The 18,462-nt window shown below is 48.5% G+C and overlaps 1 protein-coding gene and 1 long non-coding RNA gene across 3 annotated transcripts in view; one reads left to right on the top strand and one right to left on the bottom strand.

Moving 5' to 3' along the window:
- Positions 1-3,868, top strand: part of LOC123788052 (uncharacterized) — an 11,182-nt gene extending 7,314 nt beyond the window's left edge. Inside the window, exons 4-5 of the long non-coding RNA XR_006778405.2 lie at positions 1-2,079; positions 2,267-3,868. The exon at positions 1-2,079 is cut by the window's left edge and continues 2,470 nt beyond it. This is a non-coding gene — a long non-coding RNA (uncharacterized LOC123788052). The remainder of the gene's footprint in view (positions 2,080-2,266) is intronic.
- On the bottom strand, positions 1,036-18,191 carry WDR31 (WD repeat domain 31). Of its 2 annotated transcripts, none has more exons than XM_045791132.2 (10): positions 18,108-18,191; positions 11,525-11,668; positions 10,956-11,085; positions 9,421-9,495; positions 8,519-8,663; positions 8,082-8,182; positions 6,797-6,864; positions 5,647-5,788; positions 3,862-4,024; positions 1,036-2,154 (listed from the first exon to the last, which is right to left on the bottom strand). In XM_045791132.2, exons 2-10 carry the CDS (start codon positions 11,635-11,637, stop codon positions 1,994-1,996), a joined length of 1,098 nt encoding a protein of 365 aa, XP_045647088.2. In that variant the 5' UTR covers positions 11,638-11,668; positions 18,108-18,191; the 3' UTR covers positions 1,036-1,993. The 2 variants fall into 2 exon arrangements, with proteins under 2 accessions (XP_045647088.2, XP_045647087.2); XM_045791131.2 differs by having other exon boundaries at positions 11,525-11,665.
- Between the last annotated feature and the right edge of the window lie 271 nt (positions 18,192-18,462).

Genomic DNA, 18,462 nt, shown 5'->3' with positions numbered 1-18,462 from the left:
TCTGTGTACTGTTTCTGGGCACCTGGCCAGGAGGATCTCCTTGGAACCAAAAAGTTAATAATGGTCTAGAAAATATACAAACAGGGTCACGGTATATGAATTTCTAAAATGAACTTTGTGACATCATGCAAAGACAAAGGAGTGGAAAGGAAAGTATTCTGGCTTTGAGCTGGGCAGACCCCGGTTCAAATCTCAGTTCTTCCTCCTCATTAGTACGGTGGTATCCCTGCCTGTCAAATCTCAGTTCTTCCCCTTCCTACCTCCGTATGTAACCTTGGGCAAAGGACTGAATGTCCCTGGGCCTCAGCCCCCTCTGTGACACGGGAATAACGAGGACTGTAGTGAGAATAAGCGTATCCAGCCGGCTGCAGGTGCTCAGGGCAGTAGCTACACTCCCCCTACCCCCTTGTCCTTCCAGAGCTCAAAATCCGTAACTAAAGCTTTACAAGTAAGACCTAAGGAGAACGGGCGACGGAGTGTGTTTAGTGAGGAAAGAAGTGTTTAGTCCAGCCAGAGAGCAATAAATAACTGTGGTCACCCTTTGTAAGCACCCACCACCTTGCCTGGCATTTAATACAGTTCTACTTGGTCCTCGGGACAGCACCGCAAGGAACGTATGATTTAATTAGTGAGGAAACAGATTTTATAACACCCGAGATCATTCAACTGAATGCAGAAGTGGAGGTTCAAACTCGGATCCTCCCACGGGGAAGCCAGCCCTATGCGGAGCAAGAGGGACACAAGGACCACGGCCGTCAGCTACTGGTATCGGGGACAGGCAGGGGCTGGAGAAGACAAGTGCGAAGTCTTTCTTTGGCTGGGACTCATGGGAAAGGGAACCTCCAGGCCTCTGCTGCTTTATGTGTGGGCTCTCCTGAAGGCAGGAGGGACTCTACCTTTCCGGAAGGAAAATGGGCTTGTGAGCACCATGCTGGGGACAGGTGTCCTGGGGGCCACAGAGGCCGGCCTGAGCACCGAGTCCCTCCTCGCCAAAGGAGACTCAGTGGCTGGCCTACAGTTGAGTCCATCCCTCTGTTCTATGTTCTTTTTTTTTTTTTTTTAAGATTTTATTTATTTATTTTAGCGAATCTCCAGTGGACTCCCTGCTGAGCATGGAGCCCGACGTGGGGCTCGATCCCATCACCCCAAGATCATGAATCAAGCCGAAATCGAGAGTTGGGCACTCCACTGCCAGAGCCACCCAGGCGCCCCTCTGTGGTCTGCTGCTGTTGTAGGCTCCCTTTCGCCTCACACTGGCCATCCCCAAGAAGGAGTTTATATAAAATGAAATGAAAATATTAAAATGTACAAATGAAATTTTTTTAGCCTTAATTTCTGGAACCTCTCCATTTTTTTTGTGCACAGAACAGGTCTGACAGCTAGGATTCGGGGCCAGGCCCTGCGGTCGTCAGCCCCTTCAAGCCACCTGGCGTCTAATCTTCACGCCGCCTGAGCACTGGTCTAGGACAAGCCACTTGCACTCCGCCGCTCCTCCGAGTAGAAGCCCTGACGTCTTTACCTTGCTGAGGAGCAGTGACTCGAGCTGAATGTCATGTCTACAACCCAAGCCCTCACCGGAGCTGCGCTCCCCTCTCCCGTCTGGGTAACTGTGAGGCCACCTGAGCAGTGTCTCTCCCCCCTGCAGCTTTTTCTTCTGTGGACACATGGCATAGGTCCGTCCGATACACTCCACCCCATGTTCAGACTCACACTCATACCTACAGGTCATCATTTGGAGCCTTAAACTTTGTTTTTGAAGAACAGTCCCGACGCTGAACACTGCAGGTGGATTTCCCTTAGCTGGAGAACCTCCTGTTTAGTCCATGTGTCTAAACTGCACCTGGGCTTATACTGGCTTCTGACCCTGATATACCTTCTGAGTGAACCTAAGCAGAGAATCCCACATCGCCCTCCCCGCAAGATCCCAGGGAAACACAAAGCCGCACTGAGAAAGGATGGGCCACGGTTTGATATCGTCTGGTGTCTCCTGGCCTCAGAACGCCGCCACTTCCCGCAGCTCCGGCCCTCGGCTGTGCTCCACTCTGAGCAGGTGGATTCCTCTGCCGAAACTTGTACACAGTAAGGAGACGGGGTCGCCAACAGCCAGGGAAGTCAAAGGTCCTGACCCATCCAGGGACAAGGTGAACAGGCAGGCTGGGGAGAAAGAGGGAACCAGCAGCTCAGGCCAAGGGCGCAGTGTCATGGAACACGAGGTCTCGGTGAGAAACGCGTGTAAATGAGTCGTGTGCCCTCCTGTCTAACCCAGGTAAGAGCCGCATCCCCTGCTCCAGAGGACCGTGTACCCACGGGGAGGCCAGACTCGGGTCGGCGGCGAGGCTTCAACGCCAGAGAATGGCAGGCGGACCAAACAAGGTAGGTTTCACTTAGAAGCCCCTTCAGACAGTCGGGGCCTTGCCAGCAAGGACGTGGGGACACATCGCCCTCAGTTCCCACCCGCCCAGAGAGCAGAGCAGGGCCAGGGCAGAGGAAACCAGACACGATGCTGGTCTTCAGCTGCTGGCCCCTGGGGTCTTGCTCCTTCAAGACAGAGGAAGTTTGGACCTGAAGGGGAGTCTGGGGGCCTCCGCTGACCCGGTCTCCCTCCACCCCCATCTCAGAGGCCACTCTTCTGAGAACCACAGGCGCGCCTGGTGGGTAGGTCAGCACGTTCAGACCTTGCTCTCCCTCGTGTCAGGCTTCTGAGCATTGACCTTGACACCAGCTGCTCTTCCGGCCTCCCACAGCTGCTACACAGGGCAGCTGGAGAGGGCACGACTTGCTGGGGGACGGCAGGGCTGTCCTCCCTACTGAGGTTTGGCTAGACATGATCTCACATCTTTTCTCTGGGGGGGGGCTACCCTATCCTCCCCTGCTGGGAGCTGACTTTCTGGAACATTACTGTAGGGGGATTTGTTATGAAATTCTCTAAGTTAACACTATTCCTGTGTCTGACAGAACCCCGGGTCTAGCACAAAACAGCATGGAGCCAGTGGGGTGCTGGTAAGGCAGCTTTCTGGAAGAAAAAAACAGCCACCTTTACTCGCAGCGTTTGCCACATTTTGTGGTGTAAATACTCCCACTATGACCAAATATTCCGGAATATTTAACAATCAGTCAGTAGCAGTGGGCTCTGGCATACTTCATTAAGGATTCTGGGGTGCTGTGTTCCCTAAAACATCTTTTTCTCTGGTGCTTTGAAGTGTCATGACCCAACTGTGATCTCGACCCTTAACTGCAGCATCAAAACAGGGCCATCTTGCTGTCTCTCCTTACTCTACCTCGCCCCCACTACGCGCTGAGACTCTCATTTTAGTCCTTAAAAAAATCAATTTGAAAATGACAATCCTTGTTCTCTTTGCCAGACATTTTGAGCACCACACGTTAAAACCTAATGGCGCCTGGGTGGCACAGCGGTTAAGCGTCTGCCTTCGGCTCAGGGCGTGATCCCCGCGTTCTGGGGTCGAGCCCCACATCGGGCTCCTCCGCTATGAGCCTGCTTCTTCCTCTCCCACTCCCCCTGCTTGTGTTCCCTCTCTCTCTGGCTGTCTCTATCTCTGTCGAATAAATAAATAAATAAAAATAATGAAGAACTTCAGGTAGAAAGAATACTAAGAGCCAAATATATCTGAGCTCTCAGGAACAAGTCCGTACAACGTGGTACCATGGCTCATGCAGTGATGGCTTCTAGCCAGAGGTTCAACAGAATCCTGGTATCTCAGTGTCATCTCTTAACCACTAGGGTCCTGGAGAGTGGCAGAACATGGCTGTCTTTGTATTTGCTGAGCAATGGAAAGAAAGAGTTTCGAGGAAGCTTTTAGGACTCCGTGCGTCTTTGAGAAACACCACCAGCAGGCTCCTTACCTCCAGTATCTTGGTTCCAGATCTTCACTTTGCAGTCGTGTGATGAGGTAGCAATTATAGGCATCGAGGCCGGTGCTCTTGGTAGAAAGACACAGGATGCAACAGTCTGGAGATGCCCCTTATATTCACATATTCTGTTCCGCGTCTGCCTTAGGTCCCACAGCTGCGGAGTGATGACACAGGCTAGCTCATGCACACACATTTCTCTAGCTTCATGCACGCTACCCTCACTGATTGCCACCTCCCCACCTTCTCGTGACCCTCCTATTCCCCCCACTTACCTACTCATGTCTCTACCCCTCGTCTTCTCCATCCCATCCACACACCCAGTCACCCAGCCGTCCAGTGATTGTTTTAAACACCAACGATCTCAAACAACCCTGGCTAAGGGTGTGGCAGGAGGGCTGCTGCCTTCCTCATTAACGTCCTGGTTAGGGAAGTGAAAGCTCCAGCGTCTACAGCATGATGGGACAGTATGGGGTTGCCTACTTCTTTTTTTTTTTTTAAGTTTTTTATTTGTTTTAGTCATCTCTACACCCCATGTGGGGCTCAAACTCATGACCCCAAGATCAAGAGTCTCATGCTCTTCTGACTGAGCCAGCCAGGCGCTCTGGGGTTACCTACTTTCTATGACAGCTCGAGAGCTGCCTGACATCAGCCTCTTGGCCTCTGTGGGTTCCGTGGAGACCCCACAGTTGGGAGCACCTTCTCAGGAGTACACAGAGGTACAGACCTTTTGATTTATTGCCTGCATGCTGAACCTTGGTATATGAAGACGAGACTCTCCAACAAAGGAGGTGACGGTCCTGCCAATCCCACTCTTGTTGACACGATCAGACCACAGCTAGAGATCAAAGTTCACGGAAGAGAGCAAACTGAACTGTGTCCAAAAAATAATGAAGTCACTGGACACCATGTCATTCAGGAAAACAACATTCAGAGAAGAGAGCGATCTGAATCGTGTCCGAAAAATAATGACATCAGAGGACACCTCGTCAGTTGTAGGAACTGGAAATGCTTAGCTTGGTGAAGACATACTACATCAACAGCCTGGGATTCAACCCCTCAACCTCCACTTACTAGAGGTGCGCTCTTGTGCAAGAGATTTCAACCTGCCGTGCCTCGATTTGCTCATCTGTAAAATGGGAGTGATAATGAACCTAACTCACGAGGTTGTTGTAAGGATTAAATGAGATGATGCATGTAATGTGCTCAGGCCAGTGCCTAGCATGTTTGGTACAATGGGAGCTGTAACTGGTCTAGTTGGACTAGATGCCCCTTTAACTTGTATTCTACAACGAGGAATCCGAGGTACTTTGGAGGAGCCAATGCAATCTAATCCACAAGTACTTGCGAGGAAAGGTATATGGATAAGGGTTGGGGTGGGCCGTTGACCAACACCGGAGCCTCGGACTCCCTGAGGAGCTTGAGCCTTCTTCACTGTGACCACAAGTACAACAGGAATACACTTGGCTCTTCGAATAGTCCCACCCCTTTCTAAGCTCTGCTGGGAGCAGGGACGTTCACAAGCTGGTTCTGTGTTTAGCACCTTCCTAACTTGACTCCCATCCCATCCCTCTGTCTACTACCAATTCAGAGCCCAAGGCTAATGGAGATGTCTTGAGAGATGCATCTGGAACGCAAAGGCTCACTTACAGTATGCACTTGGAATAGGCCTGAGCCAATAGTAGAGCTGGCCTGTGGAGCCCTATATAGACAGAGGTCAGAGGAAGTACTTTGCTCATCAGCAGCCAGACCCCAGACACCCGCCCCCCAGTTTCTTACCGTGGCTTCGCAGCCTTCCCCTCCAAAGCCATTGCTGCAGGAGATACACTTGTGTCCGTCCTCACTGACCTCGCAGTAGGTCTGAATATGCTGCTTTGCGGGAAACATATGAGCTACCTGCAGCCCCCGGCTGTCCCATAATCTGCAAGAAATGACCGCAGGAAAGGAGTCTGTGGTAAATGTGTCTGAAATACCCACTAACACAAGCCTCGGCCCTTTGCTGCTTCGGCCGGTCAGGGGGAATGTCACGATTTACCTAAAACCAGGAGTGTGAACCAGATCAACCTTGGAGACTCCAAAGCTGCCAGGAAATAACCGAACTGAATGACATCTGACTTCTTTCTATTTTAAGATCCAGTTAATAGGAATTTAGACCACACACCTTAACTCTACAAGTTAATTTGTTAATTTGGCCCTTTTGGGATACTGCTTTCAAGGGACAAGAGGATATTTCTGTGCCTGTGACTTAATTTTTTTTTAAAGATAGTTACTATGATCCAGAGGAGCAGTCACCATTCCAGAATCAGATACAAAAGACCTGCAGGCCTTGGCCCACCTGGGCCGTGGGGTGCATAGGGGAGTGTTTTATTCGGCCTCTCGTCTCATTTTCACCACTTTACCTCCTTCTTCCTATTTTCTAAGTAGAACGAATCTCTTCTGTGATTCAGAGTGTCTCGTTGTGCTTTCTACTCAAGAACAACTGACTTCATTTGACTCCCCTGACAGGGATTTGGACCCATTGCCCCAGACAAGGCTTCCCCGAGGGCTGGGTGACTGAGAACATCTGGTGTCAAGCAGGGCTGGCAAGTGGAGCCAGGCAGCTCGAAGGGTGGGACAAGCCAGTGCCGGGGCCTGAGGTCAATCTGAGTATGTTCACACAGGGGGCGAGGGTGGGGCCAGACGGAGTCAGCTGCTTCAGAACCATCCAGGACAGGGCCCTTTTCCTGGCCCGACCTCCTGCCATTCAGCCTCTACCCAGATGGTCCAGGGGCCCAGGTCAGAGAGACCCCAGCCCCAGCAAGGGGCAAAGCGACAGAAGGCCCTGGGAAGGCACAGCAGTGTGGAGAAGCAGAGGGGGAAGGGAGTCAGATAAGCATGGGAACCACAAACCTTCACCAGAAACACCTTCACGGCTGCTCAGTAAGCCCACCTGATGGTTTTATCTTCAGAAGTCTGTAGTACGTATGGTTCTTGGGGGACCCAGCACAGGTGAGTGACCTAGAAAAAGCAAAATTTTCAAAACTTCTCCATACCAAGTCATTCCTCTACGGCAATTCCTGTAAACTGTGCTAAATAGCGTCTCTCCGCCACTTCTCCAGGACGCTGACGCGTACCTTTGACTTGGAGGGAGTCTGTGCTTTGCAGATGCCCAGCAGTCACACCCTACTGCCATGCCCCGGATCAGCAGCAGCAGTGGTGGCAGCCGGGCCAGTTGTGAATTCCCGAATGCACGCAGGCGCCCACACATGTGGTGGGGCACGGCTGGTGCGTGGCAGCTAAGGAGAGCAGCCCCCGTTCTATGGTGGGACCGCTGCAACCCTGGTCTTAGGCCTCACAGGGTTCAAGAAGTGTTCTTTCTTTTCATCCCTGTAGCCCCCTGCTGGACAGGCGTGAAACAGTTTTCAAAACAGCCCAAGATGACAGGATTTTCTTCCAGCAACCTCCATAGGTATGGAGGGCATAGGGCGAGCGTACCTTGCCACAGACAGTTGTATTCAAAATTGGAAAAGATGACCATGAGTGTTATTTAATGACCACTAAAGGAACATCTATCGTGTCAGGTCATAGGATTCTCTCCATTTGATAAATGAAGACACCGACATTCTAAGTGACTTCCTTGGAGTAACACAGCTAAAATGTGATGGCTCTTGGGGCGCCTGGCTGGTTCAGTTGGTAGAGTATGTGACTCTTGACCTCAGGGTTGTGAGTTCAAGCCCCATGTTGGGTACAGAGATTACTTTTAAAAAAAGTGATGGATCCATAACTTGAACCCAGGTCTGACTGACCTCAAAGGCTGTGGAGTTTATATGCCAGTCTGCTACCAGAAAACACTGGTCTTCATAAACAGCAAATTAAACATAAAGCAAAGGGTCATGCTTGTTTCTCTGCGCATAAGCTGTGAGATCCTGGAGGAGAGGGACTGTGTCCTTGGCCACTAACCCTGGTCCAAGCACAGCAGATAAGGAATAACTACACTTTGAGGGAATAAAGGAGGACACTATGAACAAGTGGAGGTGTTCTTTGGAGCAGAAGACTTTAAAGAGATCATCCAGCCTGATAACCCCGAGAGGCCAGGGTCTGACAGTTCAGGGTGAGCAAGAATGAGGCCCCAAGCCTCTACTGCCTGGTGTGTCTCCTGATCTCTCTTCCAGGCTCTTTGCCTCATCCCATGCCCCCTTCTGCTGTCCTACTCTCTACCGACTTTGAGTTTCTACCAGGTTCCTGGAGATGGAAGCTCTCTCCACGCACTGTCCGGTCCCAATGTCCCACAGAAGCAGGGTGTTGTCCCGGGAGCCAGTGCACAGCTGTGAGGAGTCTGGGGGAACAAGGGAAAGATGGTCCATGAGATGGACCTGGCACAGGGCTTTTCAGAAAATACAATGGCGGTGGGGTGGGGCGGGGCGGGGTGGGGGGCACCTGGGTGGCTCAGTAGGTTGAGCGTCTGACTCTTGGTTTTGGCTCAGGTCTTGAACTCATGGTCGTGAGATCGAGCCCCAAGTCAGGCTCTGTGCTCAGCGGGGACTCTGCTTCTCCTCTCCCTCTCCCACTGCCCTTCCTCCCACTCATGCACTCTCTCTCTCTCAAAATAATTAAGTCTTAAAAACAATTTAAAAAGTACGACGGTGTTGGGTAGAGGTCTGTCTGACTTTACCTGGACTCAGAGCCAATCCAGTGACCACCATGGCGTGGCCAGAGAACTGCTGCCTTGGCTGGGAGGGGCCACGCAAGTCCCACATCATAACCGTCCTGTCTCGAGAGGCGCTGAAGAAGCGGCTGGACCCGTGAATACAGGCTATCTGTCCAAGACAGAAAAGGCTCCGGTGTGCTTGTTTGATTGGACTTGGAAGTGGGCAACGGGCCCGGGCTGTGGGCGTCAGAGCCCATCGGGCTGGGAAGGCACTGCATGCGGGCGTCAGCACCCTGCTCCGCGCTGTGAGTGTGGCTGCTGCCTGGCTTCCTTACGATGGAGTCTGTGTCTCCACTCCGATTTTCAGTTCATTGAGGGGGGATTTCAGGGAAGGGAGTTGTAGAGACTGGCATTCTCTATCATCTTTGCTGGAAGCTCACTCTGCCCTGTAACGCTCTTTTAACAAATTAATTTTTATTTAACCGTTGTTGGCTTTTTAAACATTTCCCCAACTAGACTCGAAGGTTCCCGAGTAGAGAGATTTTATCATTTATTTATTTATAAATTTATTTATAATAAATAAAATTTACCACTTATTATTTATTTATTTTTCTAGCTACAGTCAGCACACAGGCAGCCTTCAGTACCTGTCCCTGTTGAGTTAGGATAGGCAGGGGGAATTCTCTGTTTATCACCTCAGCTTTAAGCGCTTAGTGACAAAATAAAAATCATGTCTAATATGCCTGTAACAATAGCTAAGGGAATGGTTTGCTCTGCTTTTCCTTGAGGAGGGCTTCATGGCATCAAATGAAGCCTTTGCATTTTGTTAAGACGGAATATCCAGTCACTCTTACTATCTAGAGCTCTTGGATACTCCTTTATTCAACTCCAAATTCCCTCCACGATAATGATCATTTGATAATTACCTTAGTGATCTCTCGTTCGTGTCCTTTGAGCCTTCTCACGGCATTTCCGGTTTTCCAATTATAGGCCACCACTGTCTGAGGAGAGTCATTGGAGTCATTAGAATCTCTGTAATATTTTAAGTAAATTTTTATTCAACTGAAACAAGCCTTTACTTCATTATCTTCCTAATTTCTCCCTCTCTGTCAAGGGTCTTGCATTTGGGTTTTATTGTTGTAACCCTCATCCTGTCCCCCTACATTGATTTTCTTTTCTTTCCTCCTGACAGGTGCTCTGTCTTTTTCCAAGGCAATGGGCCACTGCTCTGAGCCTTACTGACGGGTTCAGGAGGACAGTCCCCAAGGGGAACGGGCTCGACCTGAGGTTCTGGTCAGAGATGCTGAAGTAGAATTCTACATGGGATTAGAGTTTTTTCCCCTAATTGGGTTGTACTTTTAGTGTATTTTTTAAATGTTGCCATTTAAAAAAAAAAAAATTTACTGGGTGCCTGGGTGGCTCAGTCAGTTGAGCATCTGACTCTTGATTTTGGCTCAGGTCATGATCTCATGGCTCATGGGATCAAGCCCCACAATGGGCTCTGCGCTCAGCAGGGAGTCTGCTTCTCCCTCAGCCTCTCCTCCTCCCCCCCTCCCGCTCTCTCTCTCTCTAAAATAAATAAAATAAATCTTTAAAAAAAAAAAGAATCCATGAAATACAGTATGAAATGAGAGGAATTAAAAGAATCAACATTTTTGCTACTAATGTCCTAGCTGTGAGTCCTGTGATAGACGCAAATATGGGGGGAGAAGCAACCAGATTCAGTGACAGTGGGAGGAAGGACAGAAACACAGAATTATAATACTCGCCAGTGTAAAGATTTTGAGAAAAGAGCAGCATTAAAGAGACTGGAAATCTCATTTTCTTTTAAATGATTATTTATTTATTTATTTATTTATTTATTTATTTATTTATTTATAGAGGGGGAGAAAAAGAGAGAGAGCACACAAGCAGGGGTGGGGGGCAAAAGGAGAGGGGGAGAGAATCTCAAGCAGGCTCCAACTCCCCACTGAGCATGAAGCCTGATGCGGGGCTCCATCTCACCACCCTGAGATCATGAACTGAGCCGAAATCAAGAGTTGGCTGCTTATTGACTGAGTCACCTGGAGACCCCAAGAAAGTCTCCTTTTGATGACAAATAGCTCCTGTGTCTTGTGTGGGTATGAAAATGGATTGGTCAGAATAATACTTGCCATTTATGAAAAACATGGTGGACGGTCTGGCACATCGCTTAAGATCTTACCACCTAATCCTCACAACTGTGCTGAGAGGCTGGCATTATCATCCCCGTTCCGTGGATGTGGAGACCGAAGCCCACGAACAGTAGGTGACTGGCCCAGAGGAACAGGAAGGGGCAGAGCAGGGACTCAGAGCCAGTCTTCCTTAGTCTAAAGCCTGTGGTTTTACACCACTCAACGCTAAGCTGAGTAATATCTTCCTTCCCAAATATCTTCCCTTCTCCACAGTAAGCTGGTTCCCTGGGAAGCACTGCAAACCCCACCTTATCTTTTCCTCCAGAGACACACAGGTCTGAGTTCAAAGCAGCCACGACAGAGACACTATCCACGTGAGCTGGGCTATACTCCGGACAAGCTTTAGTTTGAATTCTCTCTTCTGTAATTCCGTCGGGCCTGCCAAAGAGAGGATGGCAAATGAGAGGCCCACGGGTATGGAGTGCAGGGGGGCAGGGGAAGATGAGGTAGGAGGGGCCAAGCTGAGGAGAAATCTGGAAAAGGAGTACAGAAGGAAGACCCACGGCCATTGCCAGAAATGGGATCATTAATGCTGAGCACGCTGAGAACATCTGAAGGACCAGAATCCGATAAAGGGGAATCCTTAAGTCAAGAAGCCAGGAGTCTCTGCCCACCCCAGAGCGTATTCCCAAAGACGCCAGGCCCCTCTGAGTGGCTGCAGGCACCAGCCCACCAGCTGCTTCTCATCCAAAAGAAAACAGACCAAACTGACTGTCAGGGAAGGTCATCAATAATCGCTCTGGGCCTTCTCTTTCTTTAGTAGAGACTTCTAATGCGCCATGATAAAACGTGGGATCCCAAGGTAGGATGGCCGTACCTGTATTTGTAAGTGCTGTGTTTGAGTTTGCTTTGCAGTTTCCCCATCCCTGCACAGAACCTCCACGAATTGCGAGAAGGAGCTCGTTGCAGATGGCAGCCGAGCGGCAGCATCCCCTGCGGCTGCTGGAAGTTCTCGTCCCTGCTTAGTAAAAAGAATACATACTGTTCATGTTAGGCATGATAATGGCCGTCTGGGGACGTAAAAATAAAGCCTTATTTATTTATTTATTTATTTATTTATTTCTTTATTTATTTGGCAGAGAGCGAGAGAGCACAAGCAGGGGAAGCGGCAGGCAGAGGGAGAAGCAGGCTCCCCGCTGAGCCGGCAGCCCGATGCAGGACTGGATCCCAGGACCCTGGGATCATGACCTGAGCCGAAGGCAGATGCTCAACCGACCGAGTCACCCAGGCCCCCCAAGCCTTCTTTTTTTTAAAGACTAATTCATTGTACTCGATTGCTTTTCCTCTTTTCCTTGCCTCTTCTTATGGCCCTCGGAATGCACCCTCCCATAAAGCATTCGCAGATCAGCAAAAACAAAAACAAAACTAATTTTAAAAATACAAAGTGGTTTCTTGGGGCACCTGGGTGGATCAGTAGGTTAAGCAGCTGCCTTTGGCTCAGGTCATGATCCCAGGGTCTGGGATTGAGACCCGCGTCGGGCTCCCTGCTCGGCGGGGAGTCTGCTCTCTCTCCCTCTGCCTGCTGCTCCCCCTGCTTGTGCTGCTCACTCTCTCAGTCACGTAAATAAATAAAATCGTTTTAAAAAACACAAAGAGGTTTGTTTTTTTTTTAAAGATTTTATTTATTTATGTGACAGAGATAGAGACAGCCAGCGAGAGAGGGAACACAAGCAGGGGGAGTGGGAGAGGAAGAAGCAGGCTCATAGCGGAGGAGCCTGACGTGGGGCTCGATCCCATAACGCCGGGATCACGCCCTGAGCCCAAGGCAGACGCTTAACCGCTGTGCCACCCAGGCGCCCCCAAAGAGGTTTTCTCAACAAGTTAAATGTAGAATTACCATATGACCCAATAATTCTGCTCCTGGGAAGATAGCCAAAAGAATTGAAAGCAAGCGTCCGAACAAAAACGTACACATGAATGTTCACGGCAGCACCGTTTACAACAGCCAAGAGGGGAAAACGACCCAAATGTCCATCAATGGATGAATGAACAAACAAAATGTGGTATAGCCATACAATGAGTATTATTCAGCCATAAAAAGGAATAATGTACTGAAACATACTATAACATGGATGAACCTTGAAAACATCATGTTAAACACAAGAAGCTAGACACAAAAGGCCACATATTGTATATGCCATTTAAAGGAAATATCCCTGGTGGGAATCTATATAGGGAGAAAGCAGGTTACTGGTTGCCAAGGGCTGGAACGATGGGGGAATGGGATGGCTACTCTAATAGGTACAGAGTTTCCTTTTTGGATAACAAAAACGGGCTGGAACTAGACAGTCGTGATGGCTCCATGACATTGTCTGTGTACTAGATAAGAATAAATGTTATGTTACACGTATTCTACCACAAAAAATACTAGGAATGTGTATTTGAAACTAAGAAATAATTTTTACCAGTAAAGCTTCTGGAAAGAGCCTTAGTTATTCTAAAAGTTCATAACCTTCCTAGCTTGCCGGTTTGTTTTTAAATAATTTCATGTGACACTTCTCTAAATCGGTGTGCCACATTATGAGGTTATCTGTAGTAAGAATGAGATATAAGGGGCACCTGGCTGGCTCAGTCGGTAGAGCATGCAACTCTTGATCTCAGGGCTGTGAGTTCAAACCCCATGTTGGGCATGGAGCCTACTTTAAAAAAAAAAAATGAGATGTGAGAGCTGATGACACTAAATGAGACAATACAGGTAATGACCTAGACCAGTAGTTCTTAGTGTGATCTGAGGACCGATGGGGATTCCTGAGACCCTTTCAAGGAGTATGCCTCTCCCTCTGCCCTTCCTCCCTGCCCCCCCAACTCGTGCTCTATCGTGTGTGTGTGTGTGTGTGTGTGTGTGTGCGCTCTCTTTCTCTCAGATAAATAAATAAAATCTTAAAAAAATAAAATAATTATTATTTTGGGGGGTGGAAGGGGCAGAGGGAGAGGGAGGGAGAGAATCTTTTTTAAAAAAAATTGTTTATCTGAGAGAGAATGCAAGAGAGAGCATGGCAGGGGTGGGGGGAGGGAGAGGGAGAGGGAGAAGCAGACTCCCCGCTGAGCGTGGATCCCAATGCAGGACTCGATCCCAGGTCCCTGAGATCATGACCTAAGCCAAAGGCAGAGACTTAACCAACTGACCCAAGAGAGAACCCTAAGCAGGCTCCAAATCCAGCACGGAGCCGGACACGGGCTCAATCTCACGACCCTGATATCATGACTGAGCTGAAGTCAAGAGTTGGACGCTTGACAGACTGAGCCACCCAGGTACCGCTAGGAAATGAGTTTCATACAGGCATGACCAGCCCAGCTCCAGGAAGACTGGTCTACAGGAAGAACAGCAGCTAAAATTCACCGAATATTCTCAATGACACCATTAAAAAACAGTTTTCCAGAAGAATTTCAGCTTACATTTTGAAAAGCTGCCAGAATTGACCTCCGGACAAGATAGGTAACCATACAGCAGCACAGTGCGGTGACAAGAATGTTGTGTGTGGCTCCAAGAGCCCTGGGCTTCAGCCCCAACTCTGTCTCACCCCACTGTGTGTCCCTGGGTTCCTCCATTCCCTGCTCTGCACCTCAGCTTCCCCATCTGTCAATGAGGACACCAGATCAAATGATTTTTAGGAGACTGTGTGTTCCATGAGAGGAAGGACTTGCTCATACTCATCTCTGTACCTCAAGTGGCTTGCACAGTAGGGCAAAAACACGTCTTGTTAAGTAGTGTGAATCTAAGGTCCCTTCTCGTTCAGACATTCTCTGTAGTAAGTATCCAGGATAATTTTCAAAAATCTTGGGATGTTGTATTGCTTATAGACAGAGGTTGCAAAGCTTCCTAACTGCCAGCACAGCCCATTTTTCAACATTATCATCAACCTAAGGACAGATGCCATCCATAGATCTAGGTCACCAAAAACAGCAGATGCTAAAATTGGATTGGCTTTGCTTAACCCTGATTGGATTCTCAGCTGATATCTTCAGAGAGCCGTATTTCCCATCTGAAGAGCTCTCACAGGCCGTTCTAAGCAAAAGATAACTTTTAGAATTACTTACCCCCAAACCAATAGGATTTTCTTGGTGAGCTGCCATATTCAATACTTTGTAATGTTTATCCTTTGGAAAATAGTTCAGGCAGCAACTTCCTAATCTCTGTAATTACTGAAAAGACGCTTAAATTAATCTCTTTTCTAAGCATATGTTTGCACCGAAAGGAGATTCACAAGGTAAATAAAGACCTTGTTTAATGAAAGAGAATGCCGTGTAGTTTTCCCTCACAAAGAAAGAAATATCTTACAAAATTCCAAGATCATATAACTGGCACATTTCCAACAATTAATAATATGTCCGTTTTTATTTTCATTTATTTAAGTAGTTCTACACCCAACGCGAGGCTTGAACTTACAACCCCGAGATCAAGACTCGCACACTCTACAGACTGAGCCAGCAAGGTGCCCGGATATATCTATTTTTAAATATACAAAGTAAGGGGGCACCTGGCTGGCTCGATCATTAGCGCATGTGACTCCTGATGTTGGGGTTGTGAGTTCGAGCCCCATGTTGGGTGTAGAGATTATTAAAAGAAAATCTTAAATATATATATATATATATATATATATATATATCTCCTACTCTATTTTTTTAGATTTTTTAAAAAATTTGTGAGCCAGAGAGCAGAGCTAGAGAGAGAGAGGGAGAGAGCGCGCACAAGCTGGGGGTAGAGGCAGAGAGAGAGAAACAGACTCCCCGCTGAGCAGGACCCTGGGATCATGACCCCAGCCAAAGGCAAACACTTCACCCACTGAGTCACCCAGGCGCCCTATTATTATTATTTTTAAAGATTTTATTTTAAGTAATCTCTACACCCAATGTGGGACTCAAACCTACAACTCCAAGATCAAGAGTCACATGCTCCACCGACTGAGCCCGCCAGATGCCCCCAAAGTAGGATATATTTAAATCCTTAAATACATCATTAAACGTTTTTATTTTACTCATAGGACTTCTGTTCAAAAATTTTCAGAGCTGACCGCTACTGTTTCTGCGAGAAAGGCAATTTCTCCTGTTTAAAATAATACTTCAATAAGTATGAATCAGAATTTGAGATGGAAGAGCTTTTCAAAATCATCACATATAAACCCTTTATTTAAAGATCCGAAGAATCAGGGCAGAAACATTATCAGCTCAAAATTCTAATTCTAATCTGCAGTTCACTGCGGTCTTGGGCAAATCGCTGAGCCTCTTGGCGTCTGTTTCATATACGTAAAATGGAATAATATCTCTCACTGGGTTTCTGTAAAGATTAAAGGTAGCACTCACGATGTGCTACCATTTTTCTAAATGCTTTATATTTATTAACTCTTGATTAATTCCACAAGCCTCTGAGCTAGATGCCGTTACTATCTTCATTTTGCAGATGAGAAAAGTGAGGTGCAGAGATGTTATAGAACTTGCCCAAATTTACAAATGAGCTGCAAATCAGTGGCAGAGCTGAAACTTGAATGCAGGCAGCAGTCTCCGAGGCCTTGCTCTTGATGGGCATCGTGTAATGCATTTCCATAAAAGCTAGCGCGTGGACAGCCCTCAGCTGGCCTGGCTACCGGCATGATTGCTAGATTAACAGTGATAGCAACTGAAAGGAGCAATTTCTGCCAACTTCACCCTTAATACCACGGTTAACACACACATATTAAACATACGTAACAAATATACACGGAGAATATATGCAAATGGGTATATAAGTCTGAAGAATATTAAATTGAAGCCAATTATGTCTCCTGGCCAGAGTGATTGATCACATAAGGCTAAGAACTCATTAAGTTATATATTATATACCAAGGCAATTTAAAATCTCAACAACCAAGTGTACGTACTTGGATAATGTCCATGTAGTTGTGATCTATTATGACTCATCTAAGCAGTGAAATTCTATTCAGTTATCCTCTACTGTTTATACTGTGAACATGCAATATACTTGAGAGGAGGGACAGTGTCTTGTTCATTTTTGTATCTGACCTCTAAGCGTAGGCTGGGAGAATGGATGAAAGGCAAATATCTGTGGAATGAATGAATGGACAGCATGCTAAGGTGAAGTCTGTTTGGAAAGAAGCTTTTTTTTTTTTTTTTTTTTTTTTTTTTTTAAGTAGGCTCCAGGGTCGCCTGGGTGGCTCAGTCGGTTAACCACTGGACTCTTGGTTTTGGCTCAGGGTTGTGAGATCTGGCCCAAGTGGGACCCCTGCGGTCTGGCTCTGTGCCCAGCATGGAGTCTGCTTGTCCCTCTCCCTCTGCTCCTCACACCCCTCCTCTCCCTGCTCATGTTCTCTCTCTCCAACAAATAAATAAATCTTTAAAAAATAAAAAGAAGGTAGGCTCCATGCCCAACGCAGGGCTTGAATTCAAGCTACCCCGAGGTCAGGAGTCACATGCTCTGCTGACTGAGCCAGCCAGGCGCCCTGCAAGCTTTTTAAGGACCCAACAACATAAGGTTCCTTCAAAATTGCCCAACAACAAATCATTCAGGGAACAGTTACCTGGGCTCTGTCCCAGATTTCAGGTCAGGAAAGGCTGGAGAGGACTTGGAAAAGCCATAAACGCAGTTATGGCTTTGGAATATCCTCGTTGGTTCCAGAAGACACCAGGCCTAAATCTGAATCCCAGGGCCCATTTCTGCCCCAATTTGCTTTCCATAGACCTTAAGATACCCAGTGGTCACTCTAAACATAACTCAGAGAATTCTCTTTTAACTCTCCTGTGCAGTATTCCTTGATATACTCCAGCATATGTCCAATTGTTATTTTCCATGAAGAAAGGGGGACTCAGAGGGTTGTGATTTCCTAAGAGTCACACGAGGCAGAGCTAGGGTACCAGACCTTATTTCCCTGGTCTCCTGGTCCAATCAATGTTCCCTTAAGTGTTGATTTCGTATCTCTCTCCCTCTCCCCAAATCTTCTGCGCACAAGGTATCAAACCGAAAGCTCAAATACAAGCAAAGCCGCAGTGGAAGCACTGGAATATGATCTGATTCGACACTCTAATGGTACAGATAGGGGAAACTGAGGCCCAGAGTCTCCCAGGGAGTCAGCACTCGGTCAGAATGTCCAAGGTTGCCCCAAGTTTGGGGGACAACCTATGTACAGTTTTTCCTTCCAGTCTCTTAGATCACAGATGTCCCCCACTCTATCCATGTGGACTACCAAAGCTTATCTTCTATGTGAGGGGATGGGTAGGGTGGGCTGGGTACTTCACCCAAGATGGGCGGGGGTAGCACCACCCAACCCAAGGCCGGCCCTCGAACTCCCCGCTTTGACCAGGTGGGCGGCTGCAGCCAGCGAAGCGCGAGGGCTCCCACCTCCCCGCCCGCCCCCCACCTCCGCTGCACCCCTTCCCCCCCCCCCCCCCACCTCGTGCTCCATACCCACCGGGCGGGCTGGCCGGGCCGGGAGCTGAGGCCGGCTGCGGCGCAGAGTGGAGGGCGTCCGCAGCCACCACGCTCCACAGCCTCCCGCGCCTCCGCCCCTAGCAACGACGCGCGCGTCGCTAGGGAGGGAGCCCCGGCGAAAAGCCTCCGGGCTCTCTCCCCGCCCCCGAACCCCAGTTCCGCTCGCCGGCCGTCTCCCGGAGGCCGGGCCCAGAGCGCCCAGCCCTGGTTTCTGACTGGAACAACGCGGTGGTGAGGTTCCAGAGAAGAGGACGGTGGTGCCCAAAGACCGCGCCACCAGGGAATCTATATAATGCAAGAAAAGCGGTACCACCTACCACAGTAATAGTCACCGA

This window comes from Ursus americanus, chromosome 18 (genome assembly GCF_024610735.1).
Source record: "Ursus americanus isolate L20-20 chromosome 18, mUrsAme1.1.p, whole genome shotgun sequence".
Taxonomy (NCBI): domain Eukaryota; kingdom Metazoa; phylum Chordata; class Mammalia; order Carnivora; family Ursidae; genus Ursus; species Ursus americanus.
This window is presented reverse-complemented; position numbering and strand designations above follow the sequence as displayed.